Source organism: Cornus florida, unplaced genomic scaffold (genome assembly GCF_030987335.1).
Source record: "Cornus florida cultivar Cherokee Brave unplaced genomic scaffold, ASM3098733v1 CherokeeBrave_3.0.0_Hap2_Chr09, whole genome shotgun sequence".
Lineage (NCBI taxonomy): Eukaryota > Viridiplantae > Streptophyta > Magnoliopsida > Cornales > Cornaceae > Cornus > Cornus florida.
This window is the reverse complement of record NW_026775579.1, coordinates 71,485,697-71,510,449: the sequence shown is the minus strand read 5'-3', so window position 1 is coordinate 71,510,449 and position 24,753 is coordinate 71,485,697. Positions and strand designations below refer to the sequence as shown.

At 34.7% G+C, this 24,753-nt stretch overlaps 2 protein-coding genes across 3 annotated transcripts in view; one reads left to right on the top strand and one right to left on the bottom strand.

Moving 5' to 3' along the window:
* Positions 1-24,753, top strand: part of LOC132274339 (F-box/kelch-repeat protein At3g06240-like) — a 59,128-nt gene that overhangs the window by 4,568 nt on the left and 29,807 nt on the right. The gene's annotated exons all lie outside the window — the stretch shown is intronic.
* On the bottom strand, positions 714-10,822 carry LOC132274341 (protein BYPASS1-LIKE-like). 2 transcript variants are annotated; one of them, XM_059775595.1, is made up of 3 exons: positions 10,422-10,822; positions 9,153-10,078; positions 714-1,137 (listed from the first exon to the last, which is right to left on the bottom strand). In XM_059775595.1, exons 2-3 carry the CDS (start codon positions 10,054-10,056, stop codon positions 1,133-1,135), a joined length of 909 nt encoding a protein of 302 aa, XP_059631578.1. In that variant the 5' UTR covers positions 10,057-10,078; positions 10,422-10,822; the 3' UTR covers positions 714-1,132. The 2 variants fall into 2 exon arrangements, with proteins under 2 accessions (XP_059631578.1, XP_059631577.1); XM_059775594.1 differs by having other exon boundaries at positions 9,153-10,248; positions 10,422-10,821.

The window sequence follows — 24,753 nt, the reverse complement described above, 5'->3', positions numbered from 1 at the left end:
CACAAAGCAAAAGAGGTTGCCAAACAGGCCCCTAATGTTTCCTTGCTAAAGCAACAATCATTTAAGGTTTTGACATGTACCGGAGGAAGGAGATGGGAGGAAAGTCCACAGAAAGATTTATACTTCATAGTAGTATCTAATTACTACTATTGTAAATTGACTACTAGCCAATGGGACTTACAAACTTTGGATACTCCCCTTAAAAAATGGGGTTTGAATTTCATTAATGAAAAAAAAAAAGAAAAAAAAGAAGAGTACGACAGCTACATAAAATTGAAATCTTGAAATTAGAATTTAGTCGAACATGACTATATTAACTTTGAATTAAACTTTTCTTCAATTCCATGCAATCGAACTTGATTCAAGAGAAATTAAAAAAAAAAAAAAAAACTCATTTCCACCTGAGGCCATAGAAAAATGACTAATTAAAGAAAACAAACATAGATAAAACTAAAAAAATACATGAAAAATCAGATACTAAAATATTCAAAAATGTCACAGCCTCCAAAAAAAAAAAGACATATAACAGCAATGGCAAATACTGAATTTCTACAGGCAATAGCATTCTGCATTTGAAAGAACAAATTTAAGAGAAAATTAGCAAAACAACCATATGCAAAAAAATATAATAATAATAATGAAAGGGAATACAAATGCAAAAACAAGAACTTGCAGAACATCAAGATAGACTTAGTAAAGCAAGACACACGACAGAAACGAAGAAGGGTAGTACAAAGGCAATAAGCAAGTATCTAACATACTTATTCATGGCAATAAAATCATTCCAAACACTTTGTTGGTCTCCTTGGAAAACCGGGAATAAATCCATGAAAATACTATTGTAAATCCCCATCACACGTGTTCAAAGAATGACAATCAATGACTACTACCACATTAGGTAACAAAGGAAGGTTTTAAGAAGCTGCAAAAGTAGCAACAGCTATATGGCTTTGTTGGGGGACCAAAAATATACAGCACTAGAACAACTACCAAAGCAATTATAAGACGTCTAGCCGTCAGATTGTGTGTGATTTAGCCAAATCAAAATTTCCTCAAATCCATGAACTGAGCAACAAAAAGGTTAAAACCAGCCACATGAAGCCAAAGATAAGCGCTTCAGTTCAGATCGCCCTCACTCTGCAAGAGAAATAACAAAAAAAAATGTGTTAGAAGGAACACACACTATCTACTCTTTATAAAGAAAACAGACTGTCAAAACCAAAATGCAATCTAAGAAAACCATGCATAACCAGAATGGCAATTGAGAATTCAGAAGGGCAGCAACAGGCAGTAAATTACACTTCCAGAAGAAAAAAATTATAGACTGACCCCTTTAATGGAGGTAAAATGAACAAGTTAACACCCCATAATAATAACCCGAGTCTCTTCTATCTCTTCCTCATCTCTTTATATTCTCTCCTCTTCCTCTCCTTCCTCCATAACCACCCGCTCCATGCCTCCACCACCACCCGCTCCATGCCTCCACCACCACCTTTCTCTCTCCTCTCACTTTTCTACTCTATAGGCTACTGCCGCCACTCCTTCACCATCACCACTTTTCCCTCTCTTCTCTCCTACCACTTCCTTTACTTGATCAATTTCCACACTGTTGCTTTGCTCGAACTCCAACAAGCTGGCTCTTACCACCCTTACTTTCACCTTTAGCATATCTATATATACACACACACACACATGCACGCACGTGTGTGCACACACACGCAAACAGAAACAGAAAGATCTGTATGCGCGCGTGCACACATAAATATATGTATATATACAAAAAACAGAAACACAACATATAGACATATATGTGTATATAAAAATAGATTCTAGTTTAAAATTATTTTCTTTTCCCTTCACTTTGGGTAGGTTATGTCCGTGGCAGCCATGGAGATTCTCCCACTAAATTACAGTGACCACACTTCCTCTATAATTTCTCTCTAAAAGGGAATTAAAGTGATCTAATTAGTATCACCATCCCCTCTCTCCAAGTGGGTTTTTTTTTTTTATCTCTAACTGAGTCTCTCCCTCTCTTCTTGAATTAGAAATCAACTAAATCTATATATTCAAAACTCATAGGGGTCTTAATAGAATATGAATAGTGGATGGTGGCATATGAATGGGAACCTACCTCAATGACAAAACAAACTGAATACCAATAAGGTGAGGGGTAGCACCGTTGAGTTTAAATTTATTGTGAAGCTTTGAAGTTCAAGAGCGTGAATGCACACAAAACAAACATAAACTCTGTCCTCCCTTGATAAGAGTCCCACTCTGGGACCCCAACTTTTGAAGGGGACATGCACCTAATGCATTGTCCTCCCAGAATATTACAAAACCCAACAAATTTTAAACATTCACGTTATTGATTTGAAAGGGTTTTCAAAAACTAAGGACAATATGGGAATTTTAAAATTTGAAACAGGAAAGTGAATACTTATTTGGGACATCCCAAAAAGAAAGCAGGACATTTAAATGGAGTGTATTTTTTGAATGATTTGACAAACTTTTTTCATACAATGCAATGAAGCACGAAAACTAAATACAAAGATTCACACATAAAAAACAGAAAACAAAGTGATATGTTTTAACAAACCCGATTAACCAAGTTAAATACACGCACCAGACACAGTATTGATGCCACTGTGGTTGGTGCCGTATGACTATCACAAAAACTAAATACTGGACACCAACAATATAAAGAACAAAATTGAACATATGATAGAGACACTTTCTCATTTTTGACAGGGCATTGTAACTAAAAACCCTTGAGCATTTTCTTAAGAAAAATACTTCGTACTCAAAGAAATTCAAACAACAAACAGAAAAATGTATTGATTCTAGCAATGAACATCTAATTTGTCATTGTTACATCAAAATTTAAAGATAAATTGAGCAAAACCTATACACTTGTGTATGTATGTAGATATATATATATATATATATATATATATATATATATATATATATATATAATATAGCTAAAGAAGTTTGATTGAGGTGTGGGCAGGGATGACAAGAAGAAGAGTAACACAAGCTCCAGGTTGAACAATATGAGTTCAAGCCCAAACCAAACCGGTTCTTGAGATCTCCTTAGTTACTTTAACAGAAACAATAACAACATCATCAACCCCATCCTAGCCCCTCTTTACCACTCTTCTGTCGCAGGTTCATCCCACCTCCAACAAACTCAAACCCTTATCGAATCGCACAACTCGTCAAACCCATCACAGAAACATCAAAAAAAAAAAAAAAATTCAATAAAAAACCAAAAGAAGCAAAATTAAATCAGTTGTTCCAAAATGCTTATCATGTGAATTACTAATTTCACACAGAAATCAATCCTCAAGAAAATTGAGTACAGATTAAAGTAGCCATGTGAAACGTGTTCGCAAAGAGAGAGGGAGAAGCGATCGGGATGAGTAAAAGGGTAAACCCGAAACAAACAGATATCGAAATGGCCTGCAGGAGTGTACACGTTATTTCATGGAGCGTGGGGTTTCAGTGTTAGAAGACGGGCAATCTTCTGGTATAACGTGAGGTTTCTGTCACGCTAGGGTTTGGGAAGAAGAACACGGTCTCTTTTATCGGGACCAGGTTGGCATTTCATTTTTTTGCTGGGTAATAAAAAGGGTGTAGTTGTTATTTTGAAAGTTTCATTAAAACATCAGCTTCCCGTGTCTTTCAAAAGAGTGTTTTGGAGAAGCCAAGTACCCCCTAGCTTCTCCAAAATGCTCTTCTAAGACACAAAAGCTCTTTTTAAAAATTAGCCGAACACTATTCAAAATAGCTTTTGAGTTTAAAAAGCCAAAAGCAGCATGTAAAAAGCCAATTCAAACAGGGCCTCAATAAGCTAAAGTTGATTACGCAATGGTGGAGAAAGAGAAGAACCTTGGGGATCAATCAACTTAAACAGAGAAATGACCTAAAAATACAAGCTACAAACTCCTACTTTTGCAGCATCAGAGCTTAAACCAGCCCAGACACATCAGACCTAAAATACAATGAATAAGCAACCCCTCCACTACTTGCATATTTTTCACAAACTGTACCAGGTTAGACTGACTTGTAGTTGATGGCTATATAGCTGACATGCATATTCCAACCGAACCAGACCATATTGCCTAAGAAATGTTCAGGATGAATGGTAGAATGACAAAGTAAATAATATTTCACAAACTGGACTATGTTAGCTTCCATCTCCTCCATTTAACGGTCACATCTTTTAAATTCCTATTGTAGTTCATTTTTCATGCTTCTTGTTCATTTGCATTGAATAATCACTTTATCAACCCCCATCAAGTTTCAGCTCTGCGTATAACTCAAGTATCATCAGTAGCATTCTGCATAGTTGCTTTTCAATTTTCTTGCACAACCAACATATATTTCGTTTTCTAAATTCTTTGAATGAAAATACTAAAATTATCTCTTGCTAACATCGACTCTAAGGAGAAAGTAAATCCCCATCTCCAGCAAGACTCCGGCTTTCTTAATCCAGAGGAGAGTGAAATGGACAGGGAAATTGGGAGATATTGAGTAGCTTCGTAAGTCCTAAATCAGCTTTTACTACTTATAGCAATCTTGCTATACAAGTCCCATCTTCCTTCATTAAAGAAACACACGCACAAATAGACAAGTTAATGAGACTCTCCATTCTAATGCCCTTCGTACAAAAGAAACTAAGTAAAGAGGGATTGACCTGGACTCATTAAGTCAGCATAAGTGACAACCACATCCCATTTCTCTCTCACACAGGCTGTCCTTCCCTTGCTAATTAGGCATAAGCGTAAAATTTTGTTTGCTAAACTATATAAATTCAGTTTTGAACATTAAAATAAAATTTTTGCTTAGTGAACTACGCAAATTCTAATTTCTAAATGTTTACTAAACTATTAGTTTTAGTCAAAGAAGTTTGGGTCCTATCCTTGATTCAGCAGTAGCAGTGGCATACCTGGCAACACAACATCTCTACTAATACAGATTACCACTATTATGCATGCCAAATAAAAACCACAAGTTATCGGTCACGAAAAGAAGCGAGTAGATATGTTCACCCCCCTACTATAAGGAATCACTAAATCAAACTATATCAACTGTTCACTTCCTCATAGCGCAATTCTCAAGATCTTCTCAGAAGATTTCTCCATGAATTTCTCCCCTACCTTTTCTCTATTTTCCCATTTAAAAGAACCCTAGTATATAGATTGAAATTTAAATGACTTTGAGATAAATTAGGAAGTTTTTGGAGTTGTAATTAAATAAAAAGACATCAAATAGAGGTAGTGGTGATGGATCAACTTTGGTGGTCGGCAGTGATGGAGGTTTTTGCTCTGTTACTCCACTGCCACAAGCAAAGATTCAAGATAAATCAGTTGCAGTTGAGAAAATTGACGTTCAATCTGGTTCGATTGTGGTTGAAACTACTCCAACGACTATGAATTGGTCTCAGATGGCTGAGGAAGGTGAGTTTGTTCCTGAAGAGGCTCTGGATCTTGAAAGACAATATGGTTCGTTCTCAGCGGACACTTCTTTCTTTTTTTTTTGCAAAGTCTATTTCCAAGAAAGCCATTCGAAATGTCATAAATCACAGAACTGGAGTTGGAAATGGTGTTGCTGGTGGTCGGAAGACTCGGAACCATGGGAGCATGGCACTGAGGGTTGATTCCACGGTGGCACGTCAAGCTCACGTGCATGAGGAGCATGAAGAGGTAATTCCTGTAACAGACTCTGTTATCTTTCCACCTCTTAGTCACATGAGGCCATTAAGCCCAAATGCCCAAATTTCTACTCCTGACCGTCCACGCCAAAATTCTAATCCTGTCCATTCTTCTGTAATGACCAATGTGGAAATATTTAAACAACCCAACAAAGGTTTGTCTGACGCGGGGAAAAACAAATCCTAGAGCTCTGTTGTTGCTTCAGACTCCCAGCCTCGTATGGTATTGGAGTATATTGACCCTGTTACATCAAAGATAAGAGATTCAAAATCTTTCCTCCAGAAGATGCTGTTTCTGATAAACGGAAAACTACCCTAGTGGGATATTTCATTGGCAGAAACTTGCTTCTCTCTTTGGTCAAAACCCTTGCCATGAAATTGTAGGGAAAAGCTGAGTTGTGTGATGTTTTTCCTCGTAGCAGTGAATTTTATTTGTTTCAATTCTCTTCTTCTCCCAATGCTCGATCCATTCTAGAGAGTGGTCCTTGGGTCCTTGCCAGTTGTTACTTGGTGCTAAAGCAATGGATGCCAAAGATGAGTTTAGTGAAAGAATCAATGGAGAAGATTCCTATTTGGGTTAAAGTTTTAAACCTTCCTCTAGAATATTGCACTGCTAAAGGCTTTAGTTGTGTGACAAGTGCCATTGGAAGGCCGGTATATGCTGATTCTGTCACTGAAGCCATGTCTAGGATCAGTTTCGCCAGAATTTGTGCCGAAATTGATGTGAACTGTCAATTTCCAGAATCTGTTGATCTTATGGTGGGAGAAAAGAAGTGTGTGGAAGTTAAGTTTGAATATCGGTGGGCTCCTAAACCCTGTGATCATTGCCAGATACTCGGTCATTCCTCAAAGCAGTGCTCGAAAGCTCCTGTTAGGTGTGGCGGCCAAAGAAAGCTGAAACTTCTGAGAATGGAAATGTAATTGGAAAGGGTAAGGGTGTGGCAAGTGATATTAATTTGGAGCACCAGAATGGTGAATGTTAAAAGACCCAACAAGTCCCCATCGCTATTTCAATTCAGTCGCAATCTGATACAAGTGATGAGTCAGTGGATGTGCAGTATAATCAACCTACTATTACTACTGGCAAGAGCTCTATTTCTGTCAATAGTAATTCGAACAGATTTCAAATTTTGGATAATCTTGCTAATGATGAACAGAATAAGGTTATAGTGGACCACACGAAGGTATTCTTGAAGGGTATGTGAGGGATAAAGTTCAGAAGCTATACTCTCTGCCTTTGCAATCTTCAGATGGTAACGCCAACACAAAGGATTAAATGAAAGGGCTGAGTACCTCTCCAAATGCAAAGAAGAAAACTTCAGTTCAGGTTATGGAAGAAGGTAAAGCTGAAAATGATGGTCCTCCTCTTGCTAAATATCAGAACAAACATACAAGAGCAAGGAGGAAAATTATGAGCTCTTCTAGAATTACTAGGGCTATGATAAATGGGGGTGCCCCAACTCCTTCTTCCTCTTCTATATGTTAGGCAGTTGGAATGTTAGGGGGTTAAATAGACCCTCTATGCAAAAAGAAGTTAGAAATTGGATTGGTATGTGCTCTTTAAATTTGTTTTGTCTTTTAGAAACCAGACTTAGAAGTCATAAAATTGAAGGTGTTGAAGAGAAGTAACTCATATTGGTGCTGGATTAACAACAGTAGTTCTCACCCTCTTGGCAGAATTGTGGTGGGATGGAATCTGAATTATTTCAGGTTTTGCAAGAAGGGGACCAGTGGATGCTTCTCAAAGTGTCTCAATACTCTGATAATAAATGTTTCTTCCTGACTCCCATTTATGCAGCCAAATGTGTTTCACAGAGGAAAAACTTATGGAGGAGCCTAACTCAATGTAAATCACTTGTTGATGGACCATGGGTTATCATTGGTGATTGGAATCTTATCAGCTATCGAACAGAAAAGAAAGGGGGTGTTTGTGTCCCTCATAATGTGCTGATGGAGTTAATGAGGTTCTTGGGAGGTTCCACACTAGTGTTACTGCTGAATTGGGTGGTTTGGTATTCACACACTGTTTTTATGCTGATGATCTTTTTCTGATTGCTAAAGCAAGTGTGAGGTCAGTGAAATGTATTTTGAATAACTTTGACAAGGTCAAAACCCACTCTGGTCTGGATGTGAAGTTTGAAAAAGTAAGGTCTTCTTCTCTAAAGCAGTTAGAAGGAAAAGAACTCTATGCAGAATCTTGAAGATGAATTGTGGTTCTTTACCTCTTCAATACTTGGGGCTTCTTATGATTGATAAAGCTTTGAAAAAGAATGATTGTAAAGCTCTGATTGACTAGATTTCTACAAAACTCAATGGGTGGAGTTCTCTTAGTTTATCACTTGCTGGAGGATTGAGCTGATAAGGTCTGTGATCTATTCTATTGTTCATTATTGGTGTGCTGCCTTCAAATTGCCAGCTGCAGTTGTTGCTATAATTGAGAAAATGATTAAAAACTTCATTTGGGGTGGTAAAATTAATTCTAAGAGACTTCCTCTTCTTAAATGGAGTAAGCTTGCTTGTCCAAAATCTGAAGGAGGATTTGGTTTAAGAAGGGTTGCAGAAATAGATAAGGTCATCAAGTGCAATTTATTCTGGGATTTCATTCAAGGAAAGGATAAAATCTGGATACCATGGTTGAAGAATCTTTATCTTAAGCATGATTCTATTTGGTCCTGTTCATTGATGAATAATAACTCCAACTTCTGGAAGAACCTGTTAGAGGTAAAAGAATTTATGTTTGAAAATGTCAATTTTTTTATTGGGGATGGGCAGTCTCTGAAATTTTTTTAAGACCCCTGGATTGGTACTTCCCTAGTTCAGACTTATGGACACAGGATTGTCCGATTGTTTGATATTCCTAAAACAGCTAAGATCAGTTCACCAATTCAAAACGTAGAGCATAAATTATGGCAAATGAGGTTACTGAAATATGGAATCAGATTACTCATGTTCCAATCAGTCAAGGCTCTGATTTCATTAAATGGAAATGTGGTCAAGCTTCTTTTAAGTCTTTCTGGAAATACTATAGAAATTTTTCATCTAAATGTAAAGAGGGTACAATTGTTGACTAAGAAAAATGTCAATCACTTTGCTGATTTTACATCGCAATTTAAGGTTAATGACATCTTCTCAGTCCGTCAATGATTAAATAGTAATCGGTCCTTCCTAGTTTTCTGGTCCTCAAGTGTCAATCTCAATGTGGTTTTGACAACAACAAAACCAAGCTAGTTAAGTTACTAACAACCTACCCAGACTTCATTTCAACAAACAAGCAACCTAGCTACCTCTTATATTAAGAATGCCACATAGCTAAGAACCATGAAACACAAATAGCAACCACCAACAAAAGATTTCACATACCACATGTATATACACGAATCAGAATTCACATATATGGCTACAAAAAGAAATACATGAAAGAATGGGAAATACTAACCTGCAAAGAACTTTTTCCAGTACTTTACGTCTGCGTCACAGCTATCAGTACCAAGGGGGTTGTCCTTCCAATGTGCAACATCAGCTCGAAAAACACCGATGGTGCTGGACACCTTTTTAAGGTGTGCATCAAAAGAGTTACTCATTCTGCGACTTGGGTAGAGTCTGTCATTCATTGTTGCCAAAACCCCTTTTAGCTCTTCTACTCTGCGAGAGAGATCTGCCTTCTCTTCCTCAGTCAACGGGTCCTTCAACCGGACAATCATCTCATTTAAGTCTTTAGCATGCATTTCCATATCACACAGCTCACTAAGTAACCCAGAGCAGTTCACCTTATCCGCCCTCTTCCCAACAATGTCAATTTTGTCACGTAGCAAAATCAAAGGGGAAAACCAAGTGTATCTATAGACAGAATTCCGGCGAAATACTGCACCACTAGCCTCTCTATCTCTGCAAGGAATCGCTGCCGCCAACGCCCACATAGCAAAAAAAATTACATAACCCATCGAAAAAAGTGCATGGGCAAGACCTCCAGTTTTAGCAATCTGAACTTGTGTGGGGGTTACAAAATGCTTGCCAAAAAGAAATAATTCTCGTGCCACGGAGAACTCTTCTTCAGTGTGCCAAGTGAATAATCTGTATGGATGCAACCCCAGTCTACCTTCAATCCTAAACCTTTGAATAGCTTTATTGCTCTCTTTCTCGTGATTCATAATCTCCATAAACTCATCCAAGGAGGCTCTTGCACTCAGAATGGTATCAAATTTTTTAACATCTAAAACAGAGCAAAAGACTTCCAAACTAGCTTTGCTATGTCTTATGAATATTAGTCCGTCCAAAGTAGCTTTGATCACCATCAAAGCTTTGTCGCACCTTAGTTTATGAAGCCAAATCAATTGCTTCATTTCTATTTCTTTCAAATATGACCTGTTATCAGAAATTAGAGAGTTGAATTTTCCCATGATCAAGACCAATGAATCTAACAATTTTTGAACCCAGGATATACAAAGAAGATCAGGGCGGTCCAGCAATTCACGAAAGCATGCAGTGACGTATTTTTGGAAGGCCTCAAGCCCTTCTTTTAGGGCTGCCATATTCTGGGGATGAGAGAAAGATTGAATGAACAAGTAATAAAATTAAATAACTAATTAGGGGGCAAAATATCCGATTGATTGTGAAAAATCAAAAAAAAAAAATGAAATCTAAAAACAAAAAAAAAAATATCAAAAGTATAGTAAATGTATGGTTGAAAACATAACAAATTGCTTACCGTAAAGAACCCAGAATTCTGAAAGACGACCACGATGAACTCAGAATTCACGATGAATCCAGAACTCTGAAAGACGATCACGATGAACCCCCAATTCTGAAAGACGATCACGATGAACCCAGAATTCACGATGAACCCATAATTCTGAGAGACGATTACGGTGAACCCAGAATTCTGAAAGACGATCACGGTGAACCCAGAATTCTGAAAGACGATCACGGTGAACCCAGAATTCTGAAAGACGATCACGGTGAACCAAGAATTCTGAAAGACGATCACGATGGGGAGAGAGAGAGAGAGAGAGAGTGAGGGCAGAAGAGGGCAACGGTGGGAATTTTCAATTTTTGAAATGTAATAGGAGCGAGAAGGGGTTTTTAGGAATCACACGAGGACGTCACCTCTCTCTCTCTATATATATATATATACCCAAAATGTTTGTTTGTAAATGATTACTTTGGTGAAAAAAAATAAAAATGTAAAACTTTGAATTTTAATTTTACTAAGCATATTAGTTTTAAAATAAAAATGTAACTTAAAACACGTATCAAGAGTGTTTTTGACACATATTACAGGCATATACACACATATTATATAACTTTGAGGCTTAGTTTGGATAAACATGAGAAATATATATATATATATATATATATATATATATATATGTATGTATATTATATAATAAGGGTTACAGATTACGATAAGAATTGCAGAATACGATAAGGATTAGGCCAACAGATTATGATAAGGATTAAGGACGACGTAGACCCTACGTAACATCCTGACCCAAGTCCTATAAATAGGGAGGGCTAATCGACGTTTGGAGGTAGACAAAAAACCCTAACTCAATATCTCGATTTCTCCAGGGAGATTATCATTCACACTGACTTATTCGTCGGAGCCTACTCCACCGGTAACACACCGGTGTTTGTAGGATCACTTTTTCTTCTCTTTATTCAGGAAGTCAGATCAAATCCGGGTTGCGCAGAATCCATCTTCAACAATAACTCTTTTATAAAATATTATAAGATGATAATCAAATGCCATTAGTTTCGGAATTATAAAAATATTACTTATTCACTATCATTTTCTCTCTAAAAATCTTCTCATTTTTTTAAGGATATCACACGAGGAATTTGGAGGGATTAGGGATGGCAAAGGAGCGGGTTTACCTAAATCCATCCCCGCCTCGTTTAATCATTGGCAAGTCCAAGCTCGCCCTGTGTCCCGCAACGAGTTGAATATTCATATTCATCCCTGCCCCATCGGAGAATGTTGTGCCCCGTGCCCGCCTCGCGAACAAAAATTTTCACTAACTTTATGATTTTTTAATGAATAAATCTACTAAATAAAATATGGAATTTCAAGATTTGCAGATTTATAATTTTTTTAAAAAATAAAATAATTGGCAAATTTTGTTTAAATTTAATATTTAATACAAGCAGAAATATTAAGAAAAACAATAAGCCCTCACCAGTGAGGATCTACACCATACTCACTATTGATGTGAACCAATAATAAATGGACATGTCATCTTTAATTACCAAATTGAATTTGATAGGTAAATATTCACTTACCAAATCAGATATGATGATTTGATTACCATTTATGATTTTATATTTAAAATAGAATATGTCAGTTTATTATTGGTCCACATCAGCGGTGAGTATGGTATAAATCCTCACTAGTGAGGACCTTAGTATTGTTCATATACATAATGTTATATATCACAAGAACATGTCTTCATCTGTGAAATTAATGAACCATAAATGCATAATTTACATTACAAATTAAAGAACAATTTGAAGATTGCAACTTAGAAAGCCAAAACTATATATAATTAGGGCTTAGCGTTGGAAGATAAAGAAAGATTGCCTAAACAGTACTGCCTAACTTTGCTCCAAGTTTTTGTTTCACCGCCAACCAAATGATATGTTAAGGCGAGAGCAACCACAAAGATTGTGTGACCAATTACAATATTAGAAACACAAGTCATGAGAGAGATAGTGTGTAAGAGAGGACAGATTACTTGATGCGCGGCTAGTATAGTATCACTTTAGTTAGGATTGAAACTTTTATATATATATATATATACACATATAAGTTATTAATATTTTATATAATATATATATTAAATAGAATTATATGTTAGCAGGGCGAGGCGGAGCGAGTGGATATGTATCAGAACCCGTCCCTACTCCGTGACCCATGATGGATTCAAAATTTATATCCATGCCTACTCCAATGGTATAAAAATTGTTTCTATATCCGTTATTAACGAAACGGTAAAAATTGCCAACCCTAGGAGGGATCACAATTTTTTAATTTTTTCTTCATTAAAAGTTATTCAAACACAATTTTCACTATCTTTCTTTTCTTTTTCTTCCCCCCCCCCCCCTTTCCCAAAATCCTTTCAAATCACTCAATCCAACAAACCCTTAGTGTAATGACCCGGTCATTTTATTCCTTTCCCTTTTTTCCTCAAATTTTGCGGATAAATTTTTTCCGTTGTTTTTTATTTTCTGTGGATGATTTTTTGTCGCTTAGTGTCATCTCGAATGCTCAGAATTTATTTCTGAGACTCTTTTATGTGAATTAACAACTTTCTTTGAGTACCGAGTCATTTTCGCATTTTTCGTTTTTGGACACTATGCGTTATTTCGTCTTTTCCCTATTCTGTCATTTTCCCTATTTCGTCTTATCTCCGTTTGTCAGTTTTTGGCACAACCTCACTTCTTGCGCTCGGAGTTGGTTTTTGACTTCACGTATCCTTATCGTGAGTGGTTTCCACGAAATACGTATCTTTACTTTTGCAAGAAAAGTACTATGGTTGCTCCCGGTGCCCATAAAGGCATAGATGCATAAAATCTTTGGAATTAATTTCATTTTTTGGGGTATTTTTCAGAAATATCTTTTGAAGATATTTTATTTCAGGGGCATCTAAGAAAATATCTTTTGGAAGATATTTTTATTCTAGGGCAGTTTCGCAGTTAACCCTTTTTGTAGGGCCCATTGTGCAATTAACGAAAGTTATTGCAAAATGTCTTATCTGGAGCCTTAATCCTTGTACGGGATTCATTTTCACTTTTTGTTGACTTGTAAATTCATAGAATTCCGTTCTGGTCGTTTTTCTCCAATTTTAGAGTTTCTGGACCCGGTTGCCGCCGAACTTGTTCGGAGCATAACTTTCTGCTCGGGACTTAGTTTTTGACGCCGTTTCTTTTGTTGTTCATATTTTCTCATTTTGAATCTTTTTCGTTCATGGAGTTTTGCTGTTTGAGCGCGTTTGTTCAAAATTCACTTTTCCGGACCTGGCGGGTCCCTTTCGGGGCACTTTTTGTGATTTACTATAAATAGGTGCCTTAAAGAACAAAAATCAGATTTTCTTCTTCTTCCTCCTCTCCTTGCACGACCAAAGGCAGCCATGGATGCCCATGGAGATGCCATCTTCTCTTTCTTCCTTTAACCTACTTTTCCTAAGTGAAAATCCTTCGGCCTTTGCATTTGTTGCTCGCCTCGTCGTACTCTACCATTACCCCTTATTAGAAACGATTTCTGACCAAATTTTGAATTTGGGATTTAGGCCAAGTTTGGATTTTCATGGGGCTTCTTGGAGATTCATATAGATCGTGTTGTCCCCGACAAAACCTAGGAGTTTCGTCAGATTCGGAGCCGTTTCGTTTTGATGGTTTTTGAGATTTTCATCTCAAATTGAGGTAGGGGGTGTTTTAGGATTATATTTGTATTGTATTGATGATTATATATGCTTATACAACTTGTATGCATGTTTTGTATAAATCTTGGAATTTAATTTTAATTAATTTCTTTATAAATGATTTAATGCTCAAGGATATGTATGACTTGGAATTGAATTGTAACATGCTATAAAATTTTGCTTGGATATGTTGGTTAACATATATTAAATTTGGCTCATTTGATTAAGAATTATAACTTTTATTTAATATTTATCTTTAGTGAAAGTGTAATTCACATGGTTGTATCAAGTATGAAATCAAGTTTTAATGTGGTATTTAAATAGGCCTTGGCATGTTCTTTAACATAGATTAAATTGAGGGCATTTGCAATTGTTTAAAAATTTAGAGGAAATTAATTAATTAGCTTGATTAATTTTGTTTTAAGTGCTTCAATCACTTAAATTGTCATTTGATGTTATATATGTGATGACCATGACATGCCCTTCAATATATATTAAATTGAGGTTATTTGGGATTAACTTGGAATTTAGAGAATTTAACAGTTTATGTCTAATTAAATTCTATTTTATTACTTCATAGATTTAATTGCATTTTGGAAGTTATTTTTATATTTAAATTATGGATTTGGATTTGGTGTATGTTCACTTGATTACTTTTGAGCATTGGATAACATAGTTGTTACTTTTATATTCATGAGAATATGTTTTTCCTTATTGAATAGATTGTTTCTATGTGTAAGGAATTGCAAACTTTGTATTTGACATTTTTCATGCCATAGTAGTTGTAGACTTTGAGCATGTATTGTATATGTTTCAAAAATTGGGTTGTGCTTAGTAAATGGTTGATATCTTGTATATACATGTTGATATATATATATATACGTTGTTGCACAATTTGTTGATTTTGGAAACTTGGGGATGTAGTTGTTGGCTACGGCTAGGACTTGGTTCTAGTACGGGGGATTGTCCCTCTATATAGTCTAGTGCGCACATAGGGAAGTTACCCATGGGCTAGTAACCCTAAAGTAACTATGTTGTCGGTCTGATCCGGCGTGACATCTGAGTATCCACTTTGTTTGATTTCGTATTTCATTTCAAGTTGATAACTAGATGATATCGTAACTTGTGGTTCCTTATTTGATTTTCTATTTTGAGCTTAAGATGTAACTTTGTGAAAGCATGCTTTGTGCGTTGTATTGGAAGTTCCATTGTCGGTTAAATTACATTGATATCATAAATTGTATTTTGATGTTCAAATGTAGTTTAGGAATGATCCTATAGATTCATTTTGAATATAGACGTTAGGTGGCATGACCCACTTTTGTTATTTTCGTATCTTGGGTTTCAATTTAAATACTTTGAAAATCTATATCTTGTTGCTTTGTATAACATGTTTCCATGTTGTTTGAATTGCATGAACAATGTGATTATGCTAGAAATGATCTAGGTAGCTTAGGATGCTCCCTGAGTCTCACTTGACATAGACGTTAGGTGGCATGAGCTCCTTTAACATGTTTCACCCTAAGGTAATAAAACTGTAAAACGCTAGGTCGATGCATGCTCACCTCCTACGAGTAGTTTTATGTTACTCACCCCTACGTTACTGGGGTATATTTCAGGTACAGGACTCAAGACTTGAAGATTTCATTGCCTTGGATCGTTTGGTAGCTTTATGTATCAAACTTGTATTCTTTGATTCTACGTATGTAAAGTGTACATAAGTACACTCCTTTTAATGCATTTTACATGTATGACATGAGGCCAAGGGCCATTAACTTGAAAGGTTACAAGTATGTTTCCTCTAAAACTCAAGTATTGCCATTGTAGTTTATTTGTGAGAAATGGAGGCTTTGTATGCTAAAACTTGTTAATGGAATGTAAAGAGGTTTTAGGCCATGTTGGTACATCTATTTTATCATATTTCATGCACTTGCATACTCACTTTGGCGAACAACACCATTCTTGATGAAACAAAAACTCTAAGTAGCATTTTTAGGGAGTTTTACCCTATTCTGTTCCAGGGGCATTTCGGGTATTTCACAATACATTTTTTTCATTTTTCCTCACGAATCACATATAAAACTCAATTTTGAGGGGGGTTTCTTCTTTGTGTTTTTTCAGAAAATGCCATATTGGCCTTCAAAAATTCATATTTGTCCGGAAAATCCTTGCTGCCAAGTTTTGCAGATTTTTAGTGCAAATGTACTTGGTACTATTCATCGACTTTTTTTTGAAAAGTGTGACGACCGATCCGAAACTTCCGGGGGTCTTGTGGGTGTATTTTAAGATTGCATTTTCAAATTAGGTAATTTAAAAACCTCCCGAAGCCTTATTTCCTTTCTTTGGGCAGCAACTCGGAGAAATTTTTACCCCCTTGACCAGATTTTCTTGGGGGCATTCTGGGCATTTTACAATGCATTTTTTTTTTTTTTTTTCGTTCGCTATCGGGGTAGGAAACTTGATTTTAGGGGAGGTTTCTTCTTTGAGTTTTTCCAAAAATGTCCTTTTAGATGCCCGTTTTTACACTCAGTTGCAGCAGTAGTGGGTTGACGGCACTGTAGCTGTCACGGCCTTCGTCGGGCCGCCGCAACGTCGATTTTATTTTTGACCTTTCTCCCTCATCCGGACTCCAAATTAAGTGAATTTTTTTTTAAAATTGATTAATTTTTCATTTTCTATCCAACGGTGTACTCGGTTGCACCCATATATTTTTAGATAATTACTAGTTTACCCCTTTTAGCTTTATTGCTCGTTTTTCTTTGTTTTGTCGTTTCTCCTTCGTCCGGAATCCGAATAATGAAATTCTTGAGTCCTTCATGATTAGTTTTTCATTGTCTTCCCAGTGGTTTGCTCGATAGCACTTGAATCCACTTTTTTGCAAAATGACCATTTTGCTCCTAGGTTCCTTTTTGTTCGTTTTTGAAACGAAACTTCCGCATTTGTTTTCCTTTGGGTTCCATGACCTCATTGAGGGTCACATTGGTGTCTTAGAGATGCATTGTATCTCTAGAGACCATTGTTTCACCTTTCGCTTTCGCATTTCGAATCCGTTATCGGGTCATCTTTTGGTCATCATTGACGCACCGGGTTTACAAAACTTGGGCCGTCACACTTAGGGTGTGTTTGGTAGGGTTGATTTGGAGAGATAGGGAGAGAAAAGAAAAAAGAGGATAGTGTGAGAGTATGTTTGGGTAACTTGATTGGAGAGAAAAGAGAGGATAGGGAGGGATAGCTATCCCTCTCTATCCCTTATAAGCTTTCTCTCATAATTTTAGAAGATAGGGAGAGATAGGGAGGGATAGTAAGTTGTAAATTCTTAATACCAAAAACACCCTCCACAAATCAATATAAAGAAAAGTTATTCCATTTATGTCCTAATTTTGTTTTCATCCATTATTTTTATTTTTTACTTTTGTTTTTACCCATTGTATTGAACTATCACAAAGAAACATTCCAAATATCCTATGTGAGATTTTGGAAATGGATAATATGTGAAGTGGTTATGAAAGGGTAGGATAGTAATTTGGTCACTATCCTTTCTTTTCTTTTCTCTCCTCTATCTTATCCAAATAAGAATAATTATCCTTTCTTTTCTTTTCTCCCCTATCTATCCAAACACGAATTAAAATTATTACTATCATTTCTTTTATTTTCTTTTCTCTCATAACTAATACTATCATTTCTTTTCTTTTCTCCCATGTTTATCCAAACACACCCTTATTAGGCTTTATTTGGATTGAGGGATTTGGAAAGAAAGGGAAGGATATTGAATAGGGTGTTTGGATGGGAAGAATAAAAGAGAAAAGAAATGATTGGGAGGGATTTGGAGGGATAGCTATCCCTCCAAATCCCTCATTTGGAATCCCTCCAAAATTTACAAGATTTGGAGGGATTTGGGGAGAAATGAAGCAAATTACAGAAGGGGCAAGAGAGTTGAGAGACAGCTGGCTGAAGCTTTGCGAACGGTGACCGAACTGGAACAGCGGGTGATGGAAACTAATAGATATGGGTTTTGAATTTTTTAACAATCTGAAATGATATGCGGATATGGGTGTTTAGCTTTTTTTTTTTTTTTTTAGGGGCGTGCTAGAGTCTTTCGACCCAAGGGGTTGGATAGTCAAACTTTCATTGGTGCTGACCGAATATGAAATCGGCCCTTAGTGAATCAGGCGACTGCTGGAAGGCAAGGATGACTCCTTCCTTCAGGTTCTTCAACGCCTCAATAAAGAGGACTTTCGACAACAAGGGCTGGAACTTGAGAAGGGAACAACAAAAATTTTTCAAGCGTTCTTCTATTCCAGATTTTAGAATAAACGGAGGAGACAAAACAAATTGTCCAAGCGTCCATCTAATCCAAGAAAAACTTATAAAAACAAAATGGAGGAGACACGAGATCCAAGCGTCCACTTTATTTAATAAGAAGTAGCCTTATACAAAAGTACAAGAATAAAAATTCTATTCTAACACTAGTCCTATGGAAAAAGAGAAGTACAAATAAAATTACATTGTAATAAAATGCAGTAAGAATAGAAATTGCAGAAACAAGAAATTTGTTGTGGCTGGGGATCTTTTGCACAGAGCCATCCAGCGTTATTTATAGAAGATTCCATCAGCGGTTGAATTCAAACTTGTCTGTTTGAATTCAAACTTGTCTGAAACTTATCCAAAGTTTTGTCTCTACGTAGGAAAAACTCAACTGCAACTCATTTTTTGTAAAAATATATAATAAGTAAATTATATCTCTCCAATCAGCTTATACCATGTGTTCCAAAGATAAGTTTTACATATGCGAATAAATTATTGTCCACATGATCAATCATTATTCACTAAACTATCACCATAATTCTTATTGCACTATGAACCTTCTTAGTTTTTGTCACATAATCATAAATTGAATATTAACATATAGTGCAAATAGCCAGGTTGCCCAATAAAAAATAAAATTTTATTTCAGGGTGCAAACAATGGGTTTTGATTTTTACAGTCGCACAGAGAAAGAGGGAGGCTGAGAATGAGATGGAGGCTATTGGGGAGGCTGAAATATATATATATATATATATATATATATATGTAATTTGCAGTTAGAGAGAGAGAGAGAGTTGCAAAACAAGAATTACAGACCTTGATTAGTTGATTTTAGAGAAAAAAAAAATTAAAATAAAACCCATACGAGAATAGAGAGATGGACACACACACACACACACACACACACACACACACACACACCCACACATATATATATATATATGTAGTTTGGTTTTGATTTTTGGAACAATCTGAAATGATCTGCCGATATGGGTTTTGATCTTCTGATTCTTGTAGATTTTGTAGTTCCAGTTGGAGAGAGAGAGAAAGGAGGATCTGTGAGAACGATGGAGGCGATTGGGAGGCTGAAATGATTTTGCCCTACTAACCCTACCAAAAAAGTTAAGATGGTAATTTCATTATTATCCTTTCCCTTCTTTTCTCTCATATGTGTTATCCAAACAACAATATTGTCAATTCCTTATCTATCCAAACATGAATATAAATTATAGTTATCATTTCCTTTCTTTTCTTTTTTCTTATAATCTTTTCATATTTTTTCTCTTCTGTGTATCCAAACGAAGCCTAAATTTAGAGTTCTTCTCTCCCGTGACGGAGTTGTCTCAGTTTACCTAATAATGCTTTATGATGATGTATTATACACAGAGTGGAGGGCAAACAAATTTATCACGAATTAGAATGTTTACGTGATCTTTTTATTGAGATTATAAATGTGATGGCTTACATCTCCCTAATTTTTGTTGTTCTCCCTTAACAAAACTTGAGTCATTGTTAATAATCTTCATTATCAAAATTTTAGCTATTTTAAAAAAATTTAATAAATCAAAGTCTGAATCTGAAATATAAATAGAGCAGTAAATAAATCTAAGTAACAAATGAACTAATAAAAAAAAATTTAAAAAAAAATTAAAAAATTTATGGCACGTAATCAGGAGGAATTGAGAAAAACTTTGAATTTTAGTTTTATCAACATTAGTTTATAAATAATAATACAACTAAAACATCATGTCTATTTTTGACAGATATTGCAAACTTATAGTTGCAGGTAATCGAAAGGTAAATAAAATTTATATTCTCAATTAAAATTAGTTACACAATACTAAATTAATCTTATATGCATGCTATGCAACTTTTTAATTTAGAATTTATCTCTCCCACGTGCGTATACTCAAAATATTCATGCAAGGCCCGCTTACTTAATGATGCTTACTGGAAGGTTTCACATATAACATGGGCAAACAAATTTACGCAAATTGAATATATTTTTTTTCAGGTAAAATATTATTTTATTTTTACTTTGTTTGTATTTGATAAGGGTTTGCGTTGAGGTTGAGGTCAAGTCCATCGGGTTAGTTATACAAAATAACTTGCCAAAAATTTATGAATAATTTATTTTTGTTAAATTTTAAGATTTTTTTTCCTTGGTAAATATTTTACGACAACCAAACACCAGAAAATAAAAAAATATTTTACGTCCAAGCAAACGGAGCTTAAGTGCCACTAGTTTTTGTTGATTTCTATTATCAAAACTTTAGCTATGTAAAAAAAATCAATAAATTAAGTAGCCTGGATGTGAAATATAAACATTAAAATAAATAAATCTAATTAACAAATGAACTAATAAATAAATAAATAAATAAGGCAAATAATCAAGAGGAATACTTGTGGCAAAAAACTAATAAATTTGGTATAACAAAATCAATATAATTAAAGGATTAATACACGGGAAAAGAGAAAAAGTATTCATGAACTGATTTACAAACAGCTACATTGTAACAATTCAGAAATGCATTCACTGTAATAAAAAAAAAAAATTTAAAATACCAATCAATTCATGAATTTCTAAAAGGACCTATTCTATATCAATTTATTCAATTAGGAGACGAAAATTCAAGACAAAGCAAAAATATTAGTCTTAAAAATGTTAGAGAGAGTGTATTATAAACAAGCATATTTATGTATTCATACAGACTATACAATATTATATACATTTTAATAATTATTCTTTAATTTATTAACATGAGGTGGGAATATAACCATAAAGTAATTTATCATATTATCACAATACACTAAGTAGACAAAATCTTAGTCAAGTCAGTCAATAACAAATGATTGTAAAGTCTACTACTAAGTCTTAAATTAATTTTTAAGTCTTGGTGGACTTTAATAAATAAAATCAAAAGTTTCTCTTTTCACTCGTAATATTTTAGAAGATTGCATTTACATTTCTTAGGCCTAGCCCATGTTTATGGTGTTGAGATACGGTGCAACAGAGCACAAATATTGTACTCGGATGGCTCGTAACTCAGACACGTGTAAGTTATGGATCATTCGAGTAATGAACACGGTCCAATATATAGTAAAATACATGTGCTCTATTGCACTGAATACGGGCTCATGTTTAAGATATGTACATATAATTATATATATACATATAATTATTTATTGAGATGGAATATAAGAAATAATATTCTAACAGAACCACTTACTTTGAAAAGTGATGTGAATGCCTACTTTGTTAACTATATGTTCCAACTCTTGCACTTTGTTAATATTATTCTTTTAATTCAATATTTTCAGACCCAGTTAATGTTTAGTCTGTTATTATTTTCAAGGTTTAAAATTATAGATAATTTTTTTGAAGAAATATAAGGAAAAAAATTATCGTGGCTAGCAAGCTATATGGTATTATAACTCAACTTTTACTATGTTATAAAATGGTGAACATATTTATAAGTATAAAGTTTTTTGGTTTTTTTTTTAAAAAAAAAAAAACAATTTTATACATTTTCGTCTAAAAACTGCAAAATATAAAGAAAATAGATGAATTGGTTCTCTAAAAAGTTGATAAAAATCCAATCTAATGCTACAACTATGTGTCCTTTTGTCAACCATTCATATTTGATGTTTCTGTAAAAAAAAAATTAGAAATTATATTTGATATTGACATTTTTGTATGCACTCGAAGTGACCTGGTGCAGGAAATACAAAGACCAAGTCAAGACCCTTATATATATATATATATATATATATATATATATAATATTATCAAGTTGATGGCTTGTGATCATCAACATTAGTTATTTTTCAACCTAATGTTTTATTTTTTATTTTTTTAACTTTTTGTTTGATTGTAATGTCTGGTCTTTCAAAACATCTCATAATTTATTATCGAGTACATACCAATCTAGCTCACATGCAACGAGCAAAATAATATATTGAAAGAGTATAATTTATTAAAAAAAATTTTAAATTAAGTAATGAGAGGCATGCAAGATGCGAGCACTGTCCTAAACTTGGTTGGTCTCCTTAATACGGCTCTAAGATACAACTCATGTCCATTTCTCAAGGCATGTTCAAAGAGAGATAATTTGTATCAGTTTTGTCTTCAAAGTTGCCCCAAACACAATATAATATAGTCTCATAAAAAAATAAAAAGATAAAGAAAAAAATAAAAAGATAAATAAGTAGTTTTTCTAAGAATAGTAAGGTGTGAGTGAGTACCAACTAGGAAAAAAAGAATAGTAAACTCAGAACCTTACACAACTCTTAACCCAAAAATATCACACATTTGGGTTATTAACTTTTTGTATATAGGTGCACATGGTTCCGGTTCCGATTCCCAACAGTTCCTATGAATTAGAGTCGAAATAAGAATAGAAATCACTGAGACATAAAACCAGAACATAATCGAACTGGTTCTATGATTCTGGTTTGGGGGAGGGGGGGAAGTCAATGTATAGTAACAAAAATTAATGTACAATAGTAAAGGCTATAACAAGCAAACCGAAAAACAAAGCCTAATGTCACGGTTCTAGAGATTTGGCGCAGCGGCACGGCTCGTGCGGCACCAAGGCGTTGCTTCAGCTAGTGTAAGTGCCTTGGTTAGCCACCATAACTTGCCTTCCCAATGATACATGCTGACAAGTTTTGGCCTGCCTTAGCCTCGTCAGGGAAACGGCTCTAACTCTCGACCAGTTTGTGCAGGATGGCCAACTTCCTTATTCATAGTCAAGTCCACGACCAGCGACAAACATCTCGAACTGAATCAAGTCGACCTGCCAGAACTCTGAAGAGGTACCATCCTGTGGTACTACACGTCCCTTCTGTGATACCCCCTAATTTTGGAACACGGGTTGATCAAATCCGCGCACAAAATCAAGGGATATCAAAACAATTTAAGTATTTAACAAGCACAGAATACAAAGATGAATAATAAAGAAGAAATAAACCGCTGAAGAAAACTAATAAATAAATATTACTTAATGATTCTCCAACAATTACAATTCGGAAATCCCATAACTCAAGGACCCCTTAAAACATTATCCAATAGTCCAATACTATTTAAAAGTACACAAGATGAATAGACGAATGACAGTCTCCCAGCTGCGGATCCTCAACCTCGAGACTGGAACCTCTAATAACCTGAAAAATAAATCGTGGGTTAAACCCTACGAGCAAGTTCACTCTACCAGGCCTCTGAAAACCAATAAGCAGATCATCTCTGATCAAAACCAAACCTAATAAAGTTTTAACTTTAATAAAGCACGATATACATGTCTATATATAATTATATATACTATACTAATCACATCCATTAATAGGTTTATTAAATTTCCATACCTATTAAATAATTATTAAAATAATATTCATACCTAGACCAATCTACCATTTCATTTTATAAAAACTCCTTTGACCTTAATCCCATCCTAGTCAGTTGTTTAATCATTTAAACAACAAATTATAATAAAAGAAATACTCTATTTAATCCCAACCCGATAATGATTTTAATTGTTTAAATCACATATCCAAAATCCAAGTTTTGACAAATCATCCACGTCTTCCCCAATATTATTTTATTAATGGAAAATAATACACTAACCAGTAAGTACTAAACTATTCTCATTTAAGAATATCTAACCCTAATCCAATCCATACATACAACAACCATAGATGATATTTTAATCATCTAACACATAACAACGTAATTATGCTTTGGCAAATCAACCATGCCATTGTAAATATTTTTATTTATATATTGGCAATTCAACCATGCCTCCATAAGTATATTTATTTATACATTGGCAATTCAACCATGCCTCCGTGTATGTATATTTATACATTGGCAATTCAACCATGCCTCCACAGGTATATTTATTCATACATTTAATTAGCAATTCATCCATACTTTCCATATATGTATTCTATTCATACAAATATTTAGGTAATATATTTAATCATTTGACAATTCATCCATGCCCACACTTTAACCATGAATTAACTTTAAAATTAACAATACGCTAAATCATACATAGCCATCACATGCATATTATACGCATATCATTAATTTAACAACCAGCCTATTAAGATATGCCAAATAAGAATGATAATATTAATCATCTTAAATGATTTTTATATATATATACCTACACATATGTTATTTAATGTATATATGTGTTTAACACCTTCTTTAATAATCCTTGATTATTTAAAATCAATATACATACATACATACATACATATATATATATATATATATATATATATATATTCATCATTCCATACAACTCATAG

Excerpts from the sequence above, each read along its gene's own strand:
- LOC132274341 (XM_059775594.1), bottom strand. The coding sequence starts at position 10,245 with ATGGCAGCCCTAAAAGAAGGGCTTGAGGCCTTCCAAAAATACGTCACT.